General features: G+C 36.3%; 1 protein-coding gene across 3 annotated transcripts in view; it reads right to left on the bottom strand.

The window, feature by feature from the left end:
- Positions 1-5,042: 5,042 nt before the first annotated feature.
- Positions 5,043-23,385, bottom strand: part of TMX3 (thioredoxin related transmembrane protein 3) — a 30,987-nt gene continuing 12,644 nt past the window's right edge. Inside the window, exons 8-16 of one of the 3 annotated variants that reach the window (XM_075704810.1) lie at positions 23,242-23,319; positions 20,963-21,029; positions 18,281-18,379; positions 16,177-16,234; positions 15,262-15,315; positions 14,889-14,945; positions 9,897-10,026; positions 7,563-7,631; positions 5,043-6,487 (exon numbers count right to left, since the gene is read on the bottom strand). In XM_075704810.1, coding sequence (XP_075560925.1) covers positions 6,221-6,487; positions 7,563-7,631; positions 9,897-10,026; positions 14,889-14,945; positions 15,262-15,315; positions 16,177-16,234; positions 18,281-18,379; positions 20,963-21,029; positions 23,242-23,319 — 879 coding nt within the window. In that variant the 3' untranslated portion in view covers positions 5,043-6,220. Of the gene's footprint in view, positions 6,488-7,562; positions 7,632-7,693; positions 7,724-9,896; positions 10,027-14,888; positions 14,946-15,261; positions 15,316-16,176; positions 16,235-18,280; positions 18,380-20,962; positions 21,030-23,241; positions 23,320-23,385 lie in introns of those variants that run through there. The other 2 variants (XM_075704811.1, XM_075704813.1) reach the window with 2 other exon arrangements.

The following is a 23,385-nucleotide window of genomic DNA, read 5'->3' as shown; positions in this document are numbered from 1 at the left end:
GCAACCTGTGGTATTTGGGTTGTGAGTGAAGCATTTGGGGATTTCATAAATGAGCCATGAAGAATAAAAATATGCATTCCTTCTGCATTTGTTTTTTTAAAAAGTATGTATTTTTAAAAGGTGGGGAAGAAAAGGGGGAAGATATGCAGCATAGTATTGCCATCTCAAGGTTTAACTCAATTCTCAAGTGTTTTTTATTTGCATAAAGCATAATTTTGCATGAAGGCACAGCATAATTTATAATTATTTTCTCCACTGAGACTCAGACACAGCTATTAAATGATAAATCTGCTGAAGGCAATTAATCTCTTGCTCCTGAGCTGGAGAAACTAATGCATTGTCAAGGACTTGTCTGGGCCATCAAGTATTTCTCCCACCTTCTGCAGGAAATTCCCTCACATTTAATTTTCATAGCAACTGAAAAGAAGGAAGCCTTAACTTTCTTCCACTTTACATAAAAGGAGATCTCTTACTTCAAAGGGGTATTCTGTTCCTGGAAACTTTGTTTCTATACAGACCATCTACATGCCTTCCCCTACTTGAGATGCAGTCTACCATAGCACCACCTTTTTTCTATAATTCCTCCTGTTTTAACAAATGTTCTGTTTAGGGACAGGAAAGTTATGCTGATAATTGAAGATTTAAATGTTTGTTGACAAAAAGAATCTCCAAAAATGTCTTGCAAAAACAGTTTGATATTTTGACAGCTTCTGAGTGGTATGCTCTTGGGTTTTTTTTTTCGCCCCAGAGTCTGCTTTGAGAAAATGTTACCTAATAAATTTTAACACAGACCTGAGGACAACAGCGTATGTTTAGGGAGTTGTGTGATCCCGCAAGAAGTGCTAAGTAGAAGCAGCTCAACTAGCTTGATATGCAAAGGTAAGATCAGAAAAGATGTATTTTATAAAGCAAAGAGGAACCAAAGAAAATTAGCCAGTGGCCATACAAAACACCAGTCTGCATTTCGATTTTTAATGTACAGTATCAGTATGTACATGTACTTATATGTACATGTACCTTAATGTGTAAGTCAGGATATTCAGACAAATTCTTTTAAAGAAGCAAACTAAGAAACAAAGAATAACTAAAAATTTACAGTCAGTTCTAAGTCAAAATGACCCAATGATAAAAGAAAAAAACAATTACTTTGGGAGGGGATTAAAAACTTAGGTACTGAAGTCCCAAAGTCTTTTTGTTTTCTTTTAATATTGAGTTACTTAAAGTTTTTACAGTCTGTAACAGTACATTGTCTGCTTTGGATTAAGAGTCAACATTTACTATTCAGGCAAAAAGAATGAAATTACAGCAACTGTTGCATTTTTTTTTTTTTTTTAAAAACCCCACTTCTTAAAGATGAAAATACAAATCCTACATTATTGATTAGATCTGTAATTCCTGAAAGCATTAAGACTACAAGTTGCCACCTTTGCAAGAATTTAAATATACTCTAATTTATCATTCCTTTAAAGTAGCGGTGTAGCTACCTAAGATAGAAGAGAGTTGATTTTTTGTTTTTGTTTCAAATAGACTATGAACATTGAAGTATGTTATTTTGAGTGACTTGGAGTGCATGTTTATGCTGAGAAACAGCAAAAACATCCACAAGTAATCTTGATTGGGTAGTAATACTACTGCCTCTATGTCAGGTAAACTTATCCAGCCAAAGGCTCTCTAAAGTAAATGGAGATACAAGATTTCTTTTGGAAGGACTTAAAACTCCCACTAGCTACACATGTATGTTAAATAGAGCTCATCCATATCAAAACATAAGGCACAGATATGAGAATACAGGGCCCTGCTCCATTCCTTTGTCCCATTCCCATTTCTCCAGTCCATGTATTTCCATCCCCTTCATGCGTCAGCCTTAGTGCTTACCGAAGTTTCAATCTCTCAACTCAAGACAGCTTAAAACCACCCACCGTTTTGGTCAGGACGCAGTCACGCAGCTGAAGACTACCCCAACCTTGCAACAGGGGCTGCTGAGTACTACTAGAAGCAACACAACTGAAGTGAAGTGATAGAAGCACACACTAGAAAAGCAAAAATGTTTTCAGTACAAATAAGCTGTCAAGTTATACACTCATTCAGTGATGTTTCCTCTCTTCTCCAACCTAAACTTACAGGGAAACTGAGCTACAAAGCAATACTATTCCTCTCATTAGTAATCATCCTAAAGGTTTCCTTGCGCCTCTTTGAAGAGCCTTCTAGATCTTTCAGGTTTTATTGTTAAAAGCCACAATACTCCATTCAAAAATGCTTTATGTAAAATACTTGTAGTGTATTTATCTTTGCTAAACAACTGCAAACATTTCTATACTCCTTGGTGCATAACCAGAAGGAAGTTTGCTAGCAACAGGAGAGTTCACATCAGCTGCTAAATGGTGCTTTATGTCAGTATATTGATATACAGGATAGTAGCAGTAATCCTTTGAAATGGTTAAAATTTCAGAAATCAGAAAGAGGGAATTGTTTCGGGAATGGGCGCACTGCCTAGGCAGACTACAAAAACCTTGCAAGTTAAGAGTTCAACAAAGCGTTCAACACAATATTGTCAAAATTGTCTTCGTCAGTTACAGCAATATAACATGCAACAGCTTCATATGATTCAATCTGTTAGCAATGTACTCAGGGATGAGAACAAAACAGCAGAAAGCTGCCTTGCTCCCTGAGAAGATTTGAAAGCCAGTACCACTCTGTCACATTAAAATACAGCCTGAAACATCTGTAGTCTCATGAGATTTTAACAGCTTAAGGGAAGTGCATTTTAGTTTTGCACCCTTTTCATAGACTTGAGCTTTTGGCTGTCATCAGAAAATCTCTCCACCCTCCACTCCTCCAAGTACAATCACTTCTTCAAACATGCTGACAAAAGAGGAACACGGTAAATTAGTTGTGGGCCAAACCAGAGCAAGCTAAACCTTTCACTTAAAATACTGCATGAAAATTCAGCACTTCTGTGCCATCTTCAACAATCAGATCTACCAGAGTGTAATCGTTCCATCCTTTAAGCAGTGAGCACCACAGTGTGGACAGTATCTGTTAAAACAGCCTAGGTAAATAATGAAGCAGGAAGAGATTGCGCATGTCCAAGTGTCAAGGCTACTCAAGTTCTTCCAAAAGGACACATACACCAGAACCTTCTGCCTCAGGTTCCCTTTGCTACTGAAACTCTTGTAAGAATTTGAGAGTATGCTAATGGAATAAACTGGTATTTTAAAATTCCTTTTGCAGAAATGCATTCGGTTTATACTGCTAGGATGCTCATTAAATAAGAGACAAGTAATATTAACTCCTACATCTAGAGAGTATTTTCAAAATATCGACAAGAAGGTATCAGACAGGATGAACTAATTTTTCTTTTTAAAAGGTACAAGCTGCATTTCTGTACTGCATTACTTGGCGCCTAAAGTATGCTTATGATGAGTGTCCCGGTAGACACAGCCTCCTGTACAATGTATAATATCTAAGCTGAAGACAGTGTAAATTAAGCAAAGGAAACAAGCTCTTTTAAATGTTTTTATTACAGAAAAACAAAAGGCTTACACTTGACTTAAAAAAACAGCATTATTTTGTGAATTCAAAGTTATTACAGTGAAGTTGCTTTAAGAAACCTTTAGAGACAGCGGAAAAAAATAAAATGCCAGATCCCCCTCAGACAGCATTCTAGATTACTTGCATGACCACAGCAAAACCCTTAATTTCACATCACTTCTGACACCCAGTATATGACTTGTATGCTTTTCTTCTCCCTGTGTCTTGTTGAATATAGCTGGGAGAAGGATTTGGTGAAACTGGCAGTACATTTCAAGTTTAATTCTCAACAGTTCAGTACACATCTAATTGATATTACATTTCAGAAGTGACTGAGACACAGGCTTTGCTCCTAACTCTAGCAGTTAAGTGTTACAGTTTTAACAGATCCCAGCATGATCTGTTTCTTACACAGTATTTACCATATTCAGGTCCATATCTCAGAAGATTTCTCAACAAGTTATTTGGCTACTACTGATTATAAACACAAACAAAAATAACCACAAAAATGAAGGCTCATAGTTGAAACAGTTCTTAGCAGTGCAGAAGAATTCAGAATTTTTTTTTATTACACACCACAGAAGAAACAGCAGTGTTCCAGTGACCACTTCAGGTTTTTTATTAAGTCAAAAGCTACAGGTTTCCAGCCTGAGTCAAAATTAAATATGTAATTGATCTGTATTTGAAATCTTAAGAAGAAAGACACATCAAGAAAACATATTACTGTCTTAATAGTCCTACATTTTGACTATCAGCACTGAGTCGTACTAAAGTCTAAAGAAATTTACAGGCTTGTCATAAAGTGATTTGGTTTTTTTTTTTTTTAAAAACTCAGAAGCTTTATGCCATGTTAAAACACTTTATAAACACATTTTTAAGCATCTCGCTCTTCAAATATATGCTAAAACTACAACTCAAAGATTCTGCCAAAAAAATAAAAGAAAAATCAAAAAGCAAGAAAACTCAAATCACTATGTACAACTAGCTATAATGAAAAAAAATGAAGAGAAAAAAGAAAAAGGAGGGGGAAAAAAAAAAATCTCAGACACCTCCTACTCTGTATTCTATGAACTCATTTTTTTCCTCTCCTCCTGAAAGGAAAAAGGTTGGACTCAAAATCAGACGTGGAATTTTTCTGAAAAAAAAATTCGTAATCTCCTTAGATATCATTTATAATGTCTGATAACAAAAATCTTTGAAGTCAGGCACCTACTTAATGTATTCTGCACTGCAACATGAAGCCAGCTGTTACCAAGCTACTTAAACAGAAGAAACAATTTTCTTTCCTACAAGGAAAAAGGATGCAATACATTTTCCCTGGTTATCAGGTTTACTCAAACACAGAACTTGTCTATTTAAGATTACCCATGGTTTTTACTTAAAATTCCTTAATTTAGTGCTATAGGATAGTAATTTCTTATGTGATCAAGCTGCCTTATAAGGAGGACATTATAATCTGTGTTATACAGCAATACAGCCTTAAAAAAAAAAAAAAACAAAAAAATCAAACCAGCATGAATACTAAGAAGAGCAGCAATGTAAGTTTTGTTTCTGTAGTACTCTCCATGACATCAATGCCAAAGGCTGCTTTATAGCTCATCCTTGGAGATTTTAACCCTGGACACAAATGAGTCCTTTCACAGTCACAGGGTTGTATTAAAAGTGATTTTATGATTAAACAGGTAACAAAACCGCATTATACTGACCCATCTCTATGAATGTTAATATTATGCTCCATTAACTCCCTCTTTCAGAGTAGGTAACAGTCTCAAACAAAAGTAGCAACACCAACTACCTCAAAGATATATAACAATCTGAATTAAACACTGTAAAACAAATTTACACCATTCAAAAAGCTTGTCATTAGAGAGTTATGCAAAATAGTTAGAGGGTGTTTATATTTCCATCTTCCTTTATCAAATGGTACTGTGAATTCAGAAAACTTAAAGATCATTTCACTGTACATTTGTGTAAGCAATCATACAAAACAATTTAACAGGCAATCATGTTCTAAAAGGTTTATAATGTAGTTTTCCAATATTTTTAGCTGCTAAAGCACTAATAAAGATGTAATTTAGCATATAACTCCCACATCCTGTATCAAGTAAACATTCTTGACTGCCAGTAATTATATTATTACATGGTAAAACAGTCCTCCAATTCCTAACAATTTACATTTAACTTCAGAAAAGTTCAGGGGTTTTTTTCTTCAAAAATAATGTGCAACAGGTAGAACACATGACTTCTTGGAAAACTGTTAAGTCTTCTTTAGCTATCAGGCTCTGAAAGACTTTACAGATCTCTTAGTCTTTCTTAGTTTTCAGCCTTAATTTTATATGAATGAGTGTTTAGCTGGGCTATATTAGGAGTAGTTCATCACATACACTAAGGTCAAGTAACATTATCTCACTATTCTGGAAATGAACAATTCAAAACTGAAAAAAAATGGTGTAGAATTGTACCTGCAAATTCTTTCATTTTAAATTGCTCTTTGTTGATCCACTAAAGACAATTATGAGAACATCTGTAATTTTTTTCTGTCAATTTCTGAGAAAATTTGAATACATGCAAGTCAAAACTACCATAATGCAGACAAAAAAGGTCCTCTTTCATGAAGATCATCAATAAATGACTACCTTCAATAAATAAGTCTATTTGGAAATTCTAGAGAATTCTTTTGCTAAACAAGTTAGTCTTTTTTCTTTTCCATTATGTCTTTCTGTTTAAGCTCTCCATCTGAAAGTTCTGTATATTTTCCGTTCTTTTCCTCCTCTTGTTCTTCCTCACTGCCTTCATCCGTGAGCTCCCGATCACCATTTTCCTTTCTAGCTGCCTCATGTTCGTCTACTCCTCCATCCGTATCAGCTGTGCAAATTCCATAACACATAATGCTGATAACCCCCAGGGGCAACCCAAAAAGGAAGCATCCCAGAAGTGGTGAACTCTTGAACACAGACTGTTGAAACACAAATTTGAAGTAAAAAACACTTTCAGTGAACATACAAGATTACCGCATTATTTCTCTTATTACTCTGTGTATTTATTCAGAAACATCCAAAATGACAGTCAGGTTTTTGTTTTTTTTTTTTTTTTTTTTATTTGTTTTGGGTTTTTTTCCAGAAAGGAGGAGGACTCCTCTTTTTAACAATTCCGACTATAAGTTCATAAAAAAGACTTAGAAATTCCAATATTACAACATTGCATTAGGATAGTTAATGTTAACATGCCAACTGTATATCCTATTCATTGTTTGAAGCTAAACAATTGTTCTAACTTAAAATAAGACTTTAAAGGAAGAGTTTAATCTCTTATTTGTGTCTCACTCAAAAATTAGTTTGAGCAATAAGGGATCTGCAGAAACATTCTGTTAGACAGCTTCCTATTGAAGAGTAATGGCACAGGAGGAAGGACTTTTCGTTTCAGAAACTATATGTTGCATGTTCACAGAAGTTTGGAAGCCACTCATACAGAAACATGTGAGTTTCAATTTAAATTCACAGCATGGTTTTTTTTTTTTTTTCCTTGTGTACGACAGATTTGTGTGCATCTTCCCAACAAAATTCTGTTAAGCATAATTAACCTATAAGAAAGATGATTAAAGTATTTGCTTTAAAACTACACCAAGTGTAGTATTTAAATCCCTTATGCTCTAACTAGTTAGACTGACACCATAACATTTCTCAGAACATGAAAGTGCTATCAATTTCAGTGAAAGGATGTCAAAACGGTCAAGGAAAAGATTTTGAATTCTCCCTGTTCTATCCTTTAAAATACATGTAGGACTAATACAGAAGAGGAGTGAAAAATGAAGAAACTAATGTATGTTGAATATTTAGCACACTGGAAAATATTATTAAAAACTTCAGTCAAGAAGTTCATTTGGCTTAAACCTAATACATATAAACCTATAATATATATGCAATATATATAATGTAAACAAACCTATACAAAAAATACTTCTAAACCCTCAGAAAATATTTGTACCTTGATTGACAAGGGCACCATCTAATTTAACGAAAAATAAAACTTACCACTACAGTAGACTTGGCATCATAGATGATTCTCTTGATTCGTTGCAGAAGTCCATCACCACCCTGTGCCTGAAATTTCAAATGGAACCATGTCAAAACTGCTGACACTTTTCAGTTATGATTCCAAAAGTTCATTCTTCAGACCTTGCAATCTTAAGTCCCTTTAGAAGGAAATGAAAAGTAATTATTCTTGCATCTCATGATGCCCAGACACTCCAACTTCTCAAGCATGGATAAACATTTCAATAGTCTCATGAAAAATTCTCTCACAATTGTTTCAAACAATCAGTGCAGACTTTTAAGAGTGGACTGGCACTCCACTCTCTTACACCATAGAGGAACGCTAACAGAAACTACCAGTTTCTGTCCTGATGTAACAATTATAAAATTGCAGAGATCTTCTGAACTTTCCTGCAGCTAATGGATATCTATTTATGGATTATGACAAAAGCAGTTAAAAAAATCTAAGAACTAAGTCACAAGAAGATAGGAAGGTGTAATAAGGAAAACTTGTGTCAAACAATGACAGACTCTACCGACATTGCCACCTAATTTAGCAGTCTTCAAAATAACTACATGAATTGAAAGGCAATTTGCCTGTTGAACAGGACCAGTTTTCACCTGTCTTGAGTTGCCAGAGAAACAAATGGGAAGAAAACCTACATTTTTAAGTCAACTGATCAGCACTTGATCCTGACCAAAACCACTCAAATTACAAAAAAGTCCACAAAGATGAAACAGACTCATAGAAGGCTACCTATAGGGCCTTACAGAAAATAACAAGAAAGTCAAGGTGAATAATCCAACACTCCCCAAGGAAGGGGTGTGTGGGGGGAAACGTTATACTTCTCAGAAATTTCACTGCGGTTCAGAAAGTCTGCATCCCATCACTTTTTACCAGCATACTTTGAAGACTGTCATTCCTCAACAGCTGCACAATTTTGTGGCCCTGAACATAGCCAAAGTAGTGCCATTTTATGTCTACAGACACCATTTAGCTTAAATGAAGTCACACCCTGTATTGTCTGTCTTGTGTTAGCACTCTCACACATATAGAGAGATGTGAATGTAGACAGACCTTTAATCATTCTAGCTGAAATACTGCAAACAGAAAGACCTAAGTAACACTATGACAAAAACCACAAGGCATCACAAAAACTTCCTCAAAGTTGAAAAACAGAGAGAAACCAATTTCTTTTGTTCTTTCAACCAGAAGGATATATTTAGAGTCAAACAGATGTTGATAACATAATTCAATGCAATTAACAGAGCATTAAAAAAGTGAGAATTGAAGAACAGAGAACCACGAAATAAATTACAGGAATACCCTTCACATAGCCAGTAAAGTCATGAACAGCAAGCAAATCCACCTATATTATGTTGCTACATCAATTTGTCAGATTAAATAAACCAAGTACCCCATATGCCTGAAATGATCTACAGCATTACTTGTCATTACCACCCAATGACCTAAAACTACTGGCATAATGTAAAGTGGGATTCAGCTAACACAGTAAGCATTCAACATACAGTGAATTGGGGCTTAAACCAACACAGGCTTCTCCCAGGAGGCAGCCAAATGATTTGTTAGCACTGCTCCCCTTCATGGCAAAGCCTTCTTGCCCCGTAATAGCAAATGAAAGCTCTGATCTATGTCTCTCTCCTTATCCACATGACAGAGCCTTCCATCCAACTTAAATTCACTGAGGGAATAAGCAAACCTGAGTCTGTTTTGACAACATTAAAAAAATTGTCCAAGCCATCAATTCCAGATGGATTTATTAATTTTGTTGTTTTAACAAAAGACAGCTCATTTTTTAGTTTTAGAGCAGAGACAGGGGTAAGCTTGTGTCTGTCTGTAATATGCAAAGCAAACATACCGCTGTTTTTTTAATCTGAACCTATCATTCATCAAGCTATTGGATTTATTAATTTACCACCCAAAAGAAAGTGCAGAGTTGAATTATGCACTATAAGGAAAATTGTAAACAAATGCACTTAAAGCAAACCTGGAGATGAATAAAAAGCTCTCCATTTACCAGTGACACCAGTAAAACGAGTATCAAGAGAAGTCAGCTAACATTATGCTATAAACAAACAAAAAAAAAAAGCTTGCTTTCTACAAGAGGTTCTGCAGTCAGAACAGCGAGCAACGGCACACCTCAAGAATTCACACTCACATGTTCACTGAGAGCACGCAAGACAGGGAGACAAGACAGGACAGGATGATAAAACACATGGCATAACAATCAGAGTAATCAATTTTTTTTCCCACTTTAGCATCTAAGGAAATAAACACCAACCAACACATTCCATGTCACAATGAAGACTTACTTCAGCTGTACCATCCAAGATACTGTTAATAAACTGAACCATGTCTTCTGTGTTCTCAATGTGCCTATCTGGTAGAAAATACTGCTGATTGGAGGTATTCAATACAACAATAGTAGGGATTGTCAAGTCACTGGAAACATAAAACAGATAGTTTATACATTTAAAAGAACTACTGTGTAAAACACTGCAATTCAAATAACTCCTACATCATAGATGATCTCTCAAGGTCCCTTCCAACCCAAAGCATTCTATGATTCTATGATTTTAAAAGGTATCCATTAATCTTCACTTCATGTGTGTTCATTATAGCAGTTCCTTAAAGGCAAGAGGGAAGGGGGAAGAGAATCACCTGAATGGTACAAGCATGTTTCTCATTAACACTTTTTCCTTCACATCTGTGTCAGTGACACTATTGAGGCTTACTGCATTTTACATACTCATAGTGACTGCAAATCAGGTACCTTACAACTTGCCAATTAGTAAGAGATCACAGATAGTAACCTTGTATATGAAATGTACTGTTAGCACAACTCATTGTTTTGGTGCACAAAGGCAAAAGTATAATCCAAAAATTCAATCCCATACAGCCATGGTCCAAATGATCAGCTCTATCAACCTCTGCCAGTCAAGTCAAAAGAATAAACCATACCAACCGAAGTTTGTCTACATCTCTTTTAGATACGGCAGATGAGCTACAGAATTTTTAAACAATTATTACTCAGCACTTGACCTTCACATGTACAAGCATTGTTTAGTAATCAGAAAGAATGAAAGAAAAAAAAAAGGAAAAAAAAAAAGGTCAGAAGTTACCTCTGGAGATAAACCCATATAATCTACTGTTCAAAGTGGCCCTAAATTCAAAATTAGATCAGATTTAGGAAAATTTAATACTGCAGAAGGACATTGCTCAACAAAAGATTTAAAATATGTTAAATAAGTAAGGTGAAAAATCTCCTGTACTCTTTGCCAATTTTCCACAGTTCTGTCAACAATGAATTTAAATACTAGGTGGCTTTCCTTCACAGCAGAAGCAACGCAAACCTTGTTTTTCTACATTTTCACTCTTGTCTAATAGTGTACCACCCATGTACGTTTGTAATCCATGTAATACTGATGATGATTTCAGCCTTAACTGTGGCTATCAATCCATAATCAATTATTTCATGAAAATATTGTTTAGTATTTACTCAAGATTCCCATTTTTCTTTCAAGTCATAGAAATCATTCTAAATTTTCCTCACACACTTTAGGCGTTTTGTTTGGTTTTTTCATTTAAATTCAGTTCCAAACCTAGAAGTGAACAAGTTTAGTACATATACATGAAAATTTTCTAAGCTCCTAGAAAGCTGAACACTTTAAGAATTGAAGGTGCAGACCGTGTTCCCAGTACTCAAGTTGAAAGCATGGTGGCATCTCAGAAAATGTAAGGCAAACTACAGAGAGAACAAAATAATTTCATCCTTTCAAAGGAACTTTAAAAAAACCCAAAGAAACAACAAAACTTTGTCAGCAGTGACAACCTGCAACATAAGATTCTCTAAATACAATTCTTCTCTTGGCATTTTTATTTTCTATTTATCAGGAACAAACAAGAAATATAAGTAGGAGGCAATCGAACCAAATCAGGTGTTTTTGCAAGTGTCTGGTAACAAGTTATCAACCTCTGCCAAAATACCTTATCCCAGCCAAAACGGAACATGTTTTATTACTTGGATGCAGAAAAGATTCCACCTCCTGCCCGCCCCAAATAAAAAAGTGCTTCTATTATGTTTAACAGTCTGGTAACTGAGGTTCTTGGAGTTGGTTGTAGAGCAGCTGAAAGATAAACTCCATATACAAATTTTATATGCTATACAAAGACTCATAAAAACATGTTTAATATGTTTCTTCCAAGAGCCAAGGAATTAATACTCTACATAAACCTATAGTTGACGTTCCAATCATGCTATATACCTTACCTTACACAAAGACGTATCTTTGCTTTCAGTAAAATACATAATATTCCGTTTTCTTCTTTTGTGCATAGTTTTAACTACACCATTTCTAATCCAACAAAAGCATGTTCATCCACTGCTGAAGAGACAGATAAATTATAATGTCTACTAATGGAATCATAGAATCATAGAACCGTTTAGGTTGGAAAAGACCTTTAAGATCATCCAGTCCAACCATTAACCTAACACTACCAAGTCCACCACTAAACCAATTAAGGGCAGAGTAGCAATTCCATGTTTCCTGGCTTGGTGGCTGGATTATTTATAATTAAAGTTAAAACTAGGAATCATTAAGGTTGGAAAGGACCTCTAAGATCATCCAGTCCAACCATCAACCCAACACCACCAGGCCCACTAAAACATGTCCCAGAGTGCCACATCAACCTGTTTTTTCAACACTTCCAGGGATGGTGACTCCACCACCCCTCTGGGAAACCTGTTCCAATGCTTGACTACACTTTCCGTGAAGAAATTTTTCCTAATATCCAATCTAAACCTCCCCTGGCAGAGCTTGAGCCCATTTCCTCTCATCCTATCACTAGCTACCTGGGAGAAGAGACCAACACCCACCTCACCTCAACCTCCTCTCAGGTAGTTGTAGAGAGCGATAAGGTCTCCCCTCAGCCTCCTCTTCTCCAGGCTAAACAACCCCAGTTCCCTCAGCCGCTCCTCAGAAGGCCTGTGCTCCAGACCCTTCACCAGCTTCGTTGCCTTTCTCTGGACATGCTCCAGCACCTCAATGTCTTTCTTGTAGTGAGGGGCCCAAAACTGGACACAGTATTCCAGGTGCGGCCTCACCAGCGCCGAGTACAGGGGGACAATCACCTCCCTGCTCCTGCTGGCCACACTAGTCCTGATACAAGCCAGGATGCTGTTGGCCTCCTTGGCCACCTCGGCACTGGGCATTGCTGGCTCATGTTCAGCTGGCTGTCTACCAGCACCCCCAGGTCCTTTTCTGCCAGGCAGCTTTCCAGCCACTCTTCCCCAAGCCTGTAGTGTTGCATGGGGTTGTTGTGGCCCAAGTGCAGGACCCAGCACTTGGCCTTGTTAAACTTCATACAGTTGGCCTCGGCCCATCGGTCCAGCCTGTCCAGGTCCCTCTGCGGGGCCATCCTACCCTCCACCAGATCGACACTCCTGTCCAGTTTGGTGTCATCTGCAAACTTATTGAGGGCGCACTGAATCCCCTCATCCAGATTGTTGATAAAGATATTAAAGAAGACTGGCCCCAAAACAGAGCCCTGGGGAACACTGCTCGTGACAGGCCACCACCTGGACTTAAATCCATTCACCACTACTCTCTGGGCTCGGCCACCCAACCAGTTTTTTCACCCAGCGAAGAGTACGCCCATCTAAGCCATGAGCTGTGAGCTTCCTAAGGAGAATGCTAAGAATAATGGAGTTACAGCCGAGTTCATAAGTGTACTTCTATCAGGGACTACTACTTCTATCCCCATGAATCATACAATATTTAATCCTTTGCAAAGAAACAGAATTTATTCCTACGTGCATCTAGCACAGTAAAAAAAGTATTCTGCAATCGAGTTCTCACTATTCACAGGCTTTTTCTGTTTCCACTTGCTGCCGCCTAGTGGAAAACTGAAGCAGTTGCAATATTCGAGTAGCCACACGAAGAGCAGCTACTTGTAACACTGAATATATCCTGTTGCATTCCTTTGCTGCTTTCCACTTATGCTGGAAATGTATACTCTCTGTTTAGAAAATAATTAAAAGCCTGTGAGTACTTTAACAGCAACTTCCCATATACCACAAATTATAAAATCAGGCATTTTGCAGATTAAGTTAAACAATCCATCTGAACAGATCTCGCCACTAGATCACTACTGCTGTAAGTGGCAGTTCTGTCTTTTTCACCTTCATTTTCTTCCTCCCAGGGACCTCATCGCCCTTCCCTGGTTCTTTGCACATCAGTTCTGTTACTCAGCAGAATACATGGGAAGACATTTAAGGGCTTTGTTGGGTCAGCAAAATAATTCCCCTACTCGCCTAGCCAAAAAAGCAAACACTTTTCTGCCAGATAAACAGGCTGAAACAGCTCAGCAGGCAGTCAGTCCCAAGTGCCTACACAGGCAAAGCAATTAATGAAGTGAGGAAGGTCTCACTTTTGGCAACTATAAAGCACTAGATCAATCACATCACTTAACTTCAACTGAGAAACAGCTGTTTTTAAATTAACTGTATTCAGGTGTTAATCTACAGACATTCAACAGGAATACAGACCTTGTGCCTCCTGAGTCCCCAGGAAGCTCCTAGAACCTTTAGGGGCACAAACACATGCTTTGATCCCAAGAGAGGGGTTTGGAAATCTTACAGAACTGGCATACTGGCCCCTGTTTTTTCCCTTCTTTCACTCAAAAGGCCAGAGGAGCACAAGTAGTCAACTATAAAAGCCAAGCAACTTAACTCTCTATAATTATGCATTTTTAGACAAGGGTCATAATAAGGACAAATGTCAAGCACCTTGTTAAACTATTTACTTATTTCAAAATGTACCATGTACATATCAAGTGCAGACAGCATCTTCCATGCATTTTATACTGCTTCTCTGCAGAAGCATATTTCTATGCATGTCTTAAAAATGTATCAAGAATGAAATGTGCCTCTCCAGAGATAAAAAACATGGATAATGCATAACCATTATTTACATTTCCTGTTACAAATTTACGTAACTTTTGTCTAGTGCCCTGTAAATTTAACAAAGAAAAAAACCCCACAGTTCTAATAGAGCAATTAATTTAACAAAGTAGACTTAAATGATAAGCTTTGTCAATCAGCATTATCAGTAAGCCAAACTTCTAACATTAAATTATACAGTTAAATTTAACAAACAACTGATACTATGTTACATACTGAATTCTGAGGACAGCGATTATTTTTTAACCCATGAAAGGCAGGAATTCTTCATAAGATTGTTTTCAATTAAATATACTTAGCAACAAATATAAGAGAAAGAATATTCAAATAAGAATTTACTTACTCCATTAGTAAACTGTTAATGTAATCATTTCCATCCATATGGCCAAACTGGAAATCCCTGTAAGGGAAGCAGTGAAGAACACAATGATGAAAAAGAAATCAGAGTAGTGGGTTTCAGCAGAAGTTCTTCCTTAAATAGTTGTCCTATAACTGAAGATGAGAGCACACACTCAACAATATAATTTAAAAGCTGACGATCTACAAGACAGTCAGCACCCCAAAAAAAAATCAGTTAATGGAATGTTCTTAAATATCAGAGTATGAATATAAAAGCAGACACTGTAACATTTTTCATGTAGAAAAAACATGACTGCTGTCTTAGAAAGGTTAATGCAGAAGTTCATTTAAGTTATAATAATACCATGTGTGCCTACCTGTGAAAGTGATCACGATAATCTCTAGCAACTTCCTGAATAATAGATTTTAGTCTGAAGGGAAAAAAAAAAAAGTGACATTGATAATCCAGGATATACTCTGTCAAAATACAAACAATAAACATTGAGAATTCCCCAGTAAGCAGCAACTAGTACTTCATCAGCAATAAGGATTCCCTATTCCATTAACAAAAACCACCTCATTCATCTTGCTTGGTTTCTAAGGGTTGAAAGGCTATCTACCACATAATCTCAACACGAGAAACACAGTCAGGCTGCTTCACTCCATCTGTTGCCTTCTGAAGATGCAGCACTGTGACTGAAGAAAATCCAAAGAGGTCTGGGAAAATAGCATACACAGTACTTGAACAGTATTTTCTTATTCTTATTATGTATACAACCAGAAAGGGACAGGGGAAAGTCTTGTTCCTCTTTGTCTCTTCAACAAACTCCAACCCAACTGAAAATGCCCCTTCTTAATATAAATTCCACAGACAACTAATATATAAGCATCACTAAATTCATTTTTAATGCAGCTGAGCTGAAAAACAGTAATTTGTTTAAATGTTACTCAGTTCATCTCAAAGTCATCAGAACTCAAGTACTCTAGCCTATGTTTAAAAGGTGACATAGCAGCTTTAAAAAGCTTTGCAATCACTGTTTACTCCTGTGATCTCATTAACAAATGGCAGAAAAGCAGTAAAAGAACTCTCATCATCTCATTGAACTCACATGTGCTTCAACAGAGCCATAAATTAAGTAAATTCAGTAGGCTGAAGTCATAAATTAGAGAACATCCACAAGTTAAAAACATTTATTTAACCTAGCATTTCTTAATATTTAAGAAACTTCCAAAGTTCTCTATGTCATACCAGCACACTTCTCCCATAGTGTCACCGATACTCAATTCTGTACCTGGTATGTTCCACTGAAGAGTTTTTATCATCAATGACTGCAATAGCCACAAGTTTTCCTAAAATAAGGAATAAAATACTTGAAACCATTTAAAAAACCCCACGCATTCCCAGATGGAAAATACTCCAACCTAGAAGATCACATACTCTCCAGGGACAGGGTTTTAAGTATAAACCAAACTTGATGCCAAATGGCTTCTTCTAGCTGACCAATTTGTGGTTTTCTTAAAGCTACTGAAAATAAGTTAAGATGTGGCTTAACACCACACCACTAGCATTCTAGGAAAAGCCTATATATAGAAAAAAGTTAAAAGGGGAAAAACACAGATAAAAATTAATTCCCTACTCAAGCTGCATAGTTGCATATACCTAAATATGAGGATACGGAAACCTTTACTATATAATGTCAATTACAAGCTGATTCTAAGTGACTGAATCACTATTGTATGGATTCAGTAACAACTATTTTTCACACTACTGAAAGTGTGGAGTCGTTATCCTTACAGAAAAAAAGCATTGAAAATTTACTGGCAGAGCCCAGAATTCATTACATCAGAAAAAAATTTAGTTCACAGACCTGTCAGAGCAGCTTAAAGACCAAACACCAGAATATACTGACCTTTTCAGGATTCCCTTTGAAGTTTTTCTGATTAAAAGAGGGAAAAAAAAAACCCAACAAAAAAAAACCCCACACCAAAGCCTCCTAAGGTGAACCAGATCAAAGTATGTTTAGAAAGCTGGCCAAAGGTTCTCTACATCAAGCACTTTCTATTCGAAAAGCTGATCTGTTAACAGTATAGTCATCAGCTGGATTAACTAAAGCCTCTAGAGCGCAGAACTGTTTGTTAGGTCTCTCTAGACACCATGAGCACTCAAAATCCTCCCCACCAAGCCAATCTATTGCTCAGTGCCTACCTATCACCATGCTACGGGAAGCATTCCCCTCAAAAAAAGAAACTCACTCTTGTTCAATACTGAAAAGTTCTGAGGGCAAGAGCAATGATTCATTCCCAGGCTTTCTTGTGAAACAGCAATAACTTCCGCCCACCCCGCTTCTCCCATACCTCAGTTCTCACTTTTCCCCATTTCTTTCCACACCCTGAAATAATACCTAGTGAATACACTAGGAGACAACTACTTTTTAGACTGGAAAAGAAGATGTAGATAAATTCCAGGTACTGTGTATTTATATATAAAGCTCTTAAAAATAAATTATGGCTTCTCCATTGTATTAATAAAGTCATAATTTTTTGGTGGGTAATTTGAAGAATCATTAGACAAAAATGTAACAGGAAGAAACAGGCTACATTTAAACAATTTGTAACAGCGCTTCTGTAAATAACCTTTCAAAATGTAGGTGTACCAATATTAGTTTCACAAACATGTAAGAACATAGATGTTTCATAACCTTTAAAATCTGGAAGAACTCAATGTTGCATTGAATAGAAACTTCTTTCCTTTGAAATGGATGTAGGTTATAAGGTATGCTGGACTGGAAAAATCAACACTTACAGCATTTTTTCCGCTACTTCAGAGTATGTATTTACTTCGGAGCAGTACAAGTCGTTTGCCTATTCCAGAATTCACTTGGCTGCAAAGTTTTCATTTAGCTTGCAAAAAATTTTACTAAAGAAAAGCTAAAGATTCCAGGACAGGTCCACTTTGGTACATGCTCTCCTCCCTTCCTTACCATACCTACTTTAAAGATACCTGAATCCATTATATGCAAGATATCTAAACCCATCAATATTTGATACTTCTAAATCCAGTCACAAAATTCCCTGTAGGTATTCCAAGACTTTAATACACAATTTATGCAAAACCTAAGCTGTTCTTATTTTAAAAGCCCTACTAATTTTTTGTGAGTACTACAGGATTAGGCATACTAGTTTTTAAGTTCTGAGGAAAGGGCTGGTGTAGGCTTTGGACAAAGTCTCTAGTCAACAGAACAGGTCTCATCACCATCAAAAAAAGACTGGCACTATCAACTCTAACACTGAGATTAATTAATTTTTGAGGTTTAAAATACACATTCTTACTGCTCTAATTTTTTTCAGTGTTAAGTACAAGAGATACCAAAGAGTTTAGTGGTAGCAGCTTCTCACCTGTATCTCCAAGTTCATACAGCGTAAAGCCATCTACATTAAGATAACCTTGAAATCTTTCTCTATTTATCCAGGATGACAAATCACCATCTTCATACTCTAAAAAAAAAAAAAAAAAAACAACCAAAAAAACACCACACAATTTTTTTTTTTTTAAATTACGTAAAGTGGGCAATCAGATTTGTGTCTTTCAGTACTACAGAGGCAAAAGCTATTTTTTTTTTCCTTTTTTTGTTGTTAGACAAGATCTCACACATTTCTGGACATTTCTCTTCAGTTTTAAAACTTGTAAAGATATTTTCAATTGTTGAACAAAAAATAAGTGTATTGTAGCAAAGCATGAAAAGCTGATTTGCTGATTGTTTTTTCCCCAAATCAAGGATAAACAATACTATTCTAGAAGAGAACAGGGACCCAGTGCAGAAAGGAACAGTTTCAAACAGTTTTTAAATGGGGGGGTGGGGTGGGGTGTCAAGTTTCAAACAAAGTAAAGACATATAAAAATATGGAAAGCAGTATTTGTGAGAGTCCTTAAATGAAACAGAAAGAAATCAAGAAAAAGTAGATGCATTAACAGCATTGTGAATGTAAATGAATAAATATTTACAGATGATTCAGAATCAGTTAAATTGAAGCCTACAGTTTCTGATGCTAGATGCTTTAACCCGTAAAGAATCAAATTCTAACACATACCACCAACACCATTATAATTAGATCTTGATCACAAATAAAAAAGAAAATGTATATAAACATATATATGATGCATATATATACACACACATAAATGGGCATTAAATAAATGTGTTAAATCCTATTGTACAGAGTGAATTATCAATCATTTCAGGTTAACAATTAATTGTCAGAGGATTATAGCAAGCAAGCAATTCCAAGCATAAAGCTTCCCATAGAGCTGCATCCCATTCCCCTACCACGGGGAAGAAAAAAACCAAAACAAATCACCAGACAAGACCAGAGCATTGAAATGGATTTTGCTAAACCTTTTTCTTATAGTGACCTCTTCAAATTTCTGCCCAGTCATAACAGTTGCACATATAACCTTATCCAGTCTTTTATACTGTCTTCATAACTTGTTTGATTTACAGTAATGTTTCTAGTGCATTATAAAAGAGTAAAATTTTTACAAAGTAGATTAGAAGCCTGGATTATTACAAGTTTTGTATTTGTTTTGAAACGTGTGGAAAAAGCAAGCGGGCCACACAGCAAAAAGCAATTCAGAAATGTTTCTCTTTGACAAGCTTTCCTTCTCCAGGCCCATTTAAAAAAAAAAAAAAAAGATCATCAAATCAAATGCAAATCAAGGAGGCTGTAGAGTGAATTTTTACCTGAAGGATGATTGGTAAGCCAACAGACTGAAAAGGAAGACAAATACAGCCATTCTATGAAATTACAAAGGCTATCCTTGATGGCCCATCTGGAGTATTTTGCTGTGGTACTACTGATCCTCAGAAATTAGCAGAACAATCTTCCAAGTGATGTTTTCAACTTAAAGTAAAAACTTGCATTTAAAACAATCTAAATGAAGAGTAGATTTTTTTGTAAATAAGCAGTGTACCTATATGCCAACCCATGATATGCAATATAAGTACGTGTGTGTACATGGACTATAAATCATGGGCTTCACAGCATAGTCTGAGTATAATCTAGCATTTATATATGGATTTCCATATAGGATACTGTTGTCAGCAGGTGTACTGCTGTCAGTGGTGTTATGAAATACTACTAGTCTCAGGTGGCCATTTGACAGTCTACACGCTGAACAAGCCAGTTTAAGTAGTTTATCCAGGCTAAAATTGCATATCAACTGCTCCAGTGACAACAGACCATGTCTCCATAACCGCTTTTTGTGAGGGACACTTTCAGGAAGGGAAAAAACAGGCTGAATGGTCAACCGTTCTATGTATACATAGTATGCTCCATCAGTTATATAGGGAGAGGTTATGCTGTCTGATCCTTTCCCACCACCAATACCCACATAACACACATATGAAAGTCACATATGCTCAAACCTATCAGTTAAGACCCTCCAAATTTTAGTATTCGGCATAAAGGCACAATCAGTTTCCTCTTCCTTCACAGTTTCTGAAGGAAGGTTTGCTGTATTAAGAAAGTACACAGCCTGTATTGCCAAGGCACAAAAAGCTCAAACTGGACCCTTTTACGCAATCTCTGAGCAGAGCACACATCTGAAAAAAAATCAAGTTAACTTCAAGAGAGAGATCTGACAGTCAGGATGAGCACTTGGAGAAAATCTGATTAACTGTTTGGAACTGTAAATTCATCTTATGTGTGACTCCTCTTCAGCAAGAGTTTTCTTCTATTTTGTATATGATGAATTTGGACAGTGTGTGAAGGGGTAACTTTTATACTTGCATTAATGCCAGTGAAGGAATACCATTAGAAGCTACATCTTACTGGTAACACAAAGCAAACGTCATCACTTCTACTTCAGTATTGCTAAAACCAATTCCTTCTCAAATGCATTTTGTTCCATAAGAACTAATCAGTCTCTTCTCTTCTCCTTCATAAAGGAGCTGTTATTCGTCATAAAACTGGGGAATTTCCCAGCACCCCAACACAACCTTCAAAAAAATCCCAACTGTACCAGTTTCTCCATATATACTTTAAATATTTTGTCTTAGGGTAATGTCCACTTTTACTTACCATCATAAACAAAGTAAGTTCCATCTTTGAAGACCACAACAGCAGGCAGTTCAGGCAATGTCACATACTGAAAGAGGTGGTTTTCAATTAATCCATGGAAGATTAAAAGATTTTTAAACAAACAAACAAAAGAAATCTTAAAATGTGGAAAGGTAGTCCATGGGGAAAATCTCCAAGTACATTTAAATGTTTCCTGTCAACATTTACTAAAATAAGTTTAGCAGCTTCTGCATATTAAAAAGTAACACAACATAAACATATTTTTGAGAGGTAGGTGTCTCAAAGTGTAAATGAAGCAGTATTTTTACTAGTATCTGCAGTAGCATGAAGAATATTTTATTGGTTGGATGTGAACTTTGGATAGGAGATCATAATTTGAGGGTTTTATCAATCATGCTCTCTGTTCCCAGTTTGTGCTGTTGTCAGCATACCTGTCATACCCTTACTTCTACTAAATGGACAGTCAATATGGTAAAGTAGTAACGTTAACATGTCCCACTAAATCTGGGCTATTTCATGTGGTTCAGGCTGATGGGAATATAAAGACACAGCTTCAGCAGACAGGGCTGCAAATAGTCCTAATATAGGCAAACAGAACAATGAATGCCTGCATTACCATGCTAAACATGATATTTAGAACAGTCAGCAACACACTAAAAAAAAGAACAAGGTGTAGAAACCTTTCTGTTTGAACTTAAAAGAATCTTATTCAGCTCATGTTTTCAGTAAACTGCCACAGAAGAAATACTGTATCTACTCCTTACTGTTTGCTACTACCACTTGTGGCTAAGAAAGGACTGTATCATGAGCTTAGTTTTGATGATGATGTTGGCTGAATTGTCTAATTTACTGATATGTCTGGGAAACATCAGTTATCATGACTGCTTTTCCAAATGACATGCCTTCTGTAATCATTCTGCATTATCTTTCTTGGAAATAACTGTAAAAGCAGTAGGTTTATAATGTAACAGCTCATACGAATGAGCAAGAAGGAGGTGATTCTAGATGACGCTTTATTCTCTTATTTGACCAAAACATGGTGTAGCATCTTTAAAGGGCAAATCAGTCTATGTACAGCTTATGGCTTGTAAAAGATGCCTGAAGCTTGGAACAAGATTACCTAAGGTGACAAAACAAAGCCTAACAGTGAATACTGTCATGCAAAGCCTCATTACAACTAGCACCCACTGATAATCATAACATTTCTGCTTCTCTCCATAGAATATTGCATACCATCACTACTTTGGTTTAAATAACATTTGTGGGAAATACATTCACTGGGAAAAACAGCTCACTGCTTATATCACTGTGACCACAAAATCTCAGAGTTCCAGCCTTTTACACTCTTTCCACTGCATGAGTGAGCAGTACTTTTCTTGCTCAGCTGGGGCTGTAGTGCAAATAGTAATATTCAAATTGAGGTAGCTTTTGATACAAGGCTTTGGGAAATCTAACAATACACTGTTTATAATGAGGCCAGTTCTACTTATGATGTTGGAAAAATGCAGGTGCCTAAAAAAAAAAAAATTATACTAGTTCTCACCTTGCTAATCCCAAAGTAATTTCAAAGTCATGTGTTACCAGGCATGGAGTAGATTTAGGTCCCTCATGGGGATAAGAATAAATTTAAAAGCCTCTTGATTTTGCTTCAACACGTAAGCAACAATGGTTAGACTAACAACAGTAGTAGTAATTTTTTCCACCCTTGTGACTAACTGTAAATAATTTCCTTGTTACAGAATCCTCCAAAGAACCACATGAGAATTCTGCAGCCAGTAGACTGGATCGGTTGATCCCTGGGCAGACTAATCTTTTGATCATCTATATTGCACAATGTGAAAACAACTTATCTTTTCACTCACTTCTCTGATTATTAGGGTACTGGTAGTACTCCATGCCACAGACCCCCAAACTAGTTATAAAAGTGTTTGGTGAAAGGGCTGTCAAGAGCAACAAGAGCTTTGCATTGGCTAAAAATTAAAGTATCTACCTTCTTGAGCAGGTTGTACGGTCCACATCGAGTTCTGCATATCTTCTGCTTAATTTCATTAATATGACTGAACAAGTAATATGGCCAATAACAAGCAATGACAGACTGAAACTTGGTTTGCATTCTTTTCCCCATATAGACTCAAAAATTAAATGTTTTGGTGTAATTAGTTCGAAATTTATCAAAGCCAAATATACTGTAAGAAGCCATTTCTGTGCCATCAAAACAGCAAAATTACATATATAACTATACTATTTCTATGGAAATAGTAGGAACTGAAACAGCTTACCTCAGGCAGCACATCTTCTGAGGCAGAAAAAAAGTACGTATAAACAATTAGTTCGGAAGCAACCTCAATGTATTTTTCCTGCAAAAATACAAAGAATGTTTTTTAATTTCTGAACTTTTAGTATGCTTCAAATGAAAGTTTTGT

The sequence above is a fragment of the Pelecanus crispus genome, chromosome 2, assembly GCF_030463565.1.
Source record: "Pelecanus crispus isolate bPelCri1 chromosome 2, bPelCri1.pri, whole genome shotgun sequence".
In the NCBI taxonomy this organism is placed as follows: Eukaryota; Metazoa; Chordata; class Aves; order Pelecaniformes; family Pelecanidae; genus Pelecanus; species Pelecanus crispus.
The sequence above is the reverse complement of the archived record's forward strand: the minus strand, read 5'-3'. Positions and strand labels throughout refer to the sequence as shown.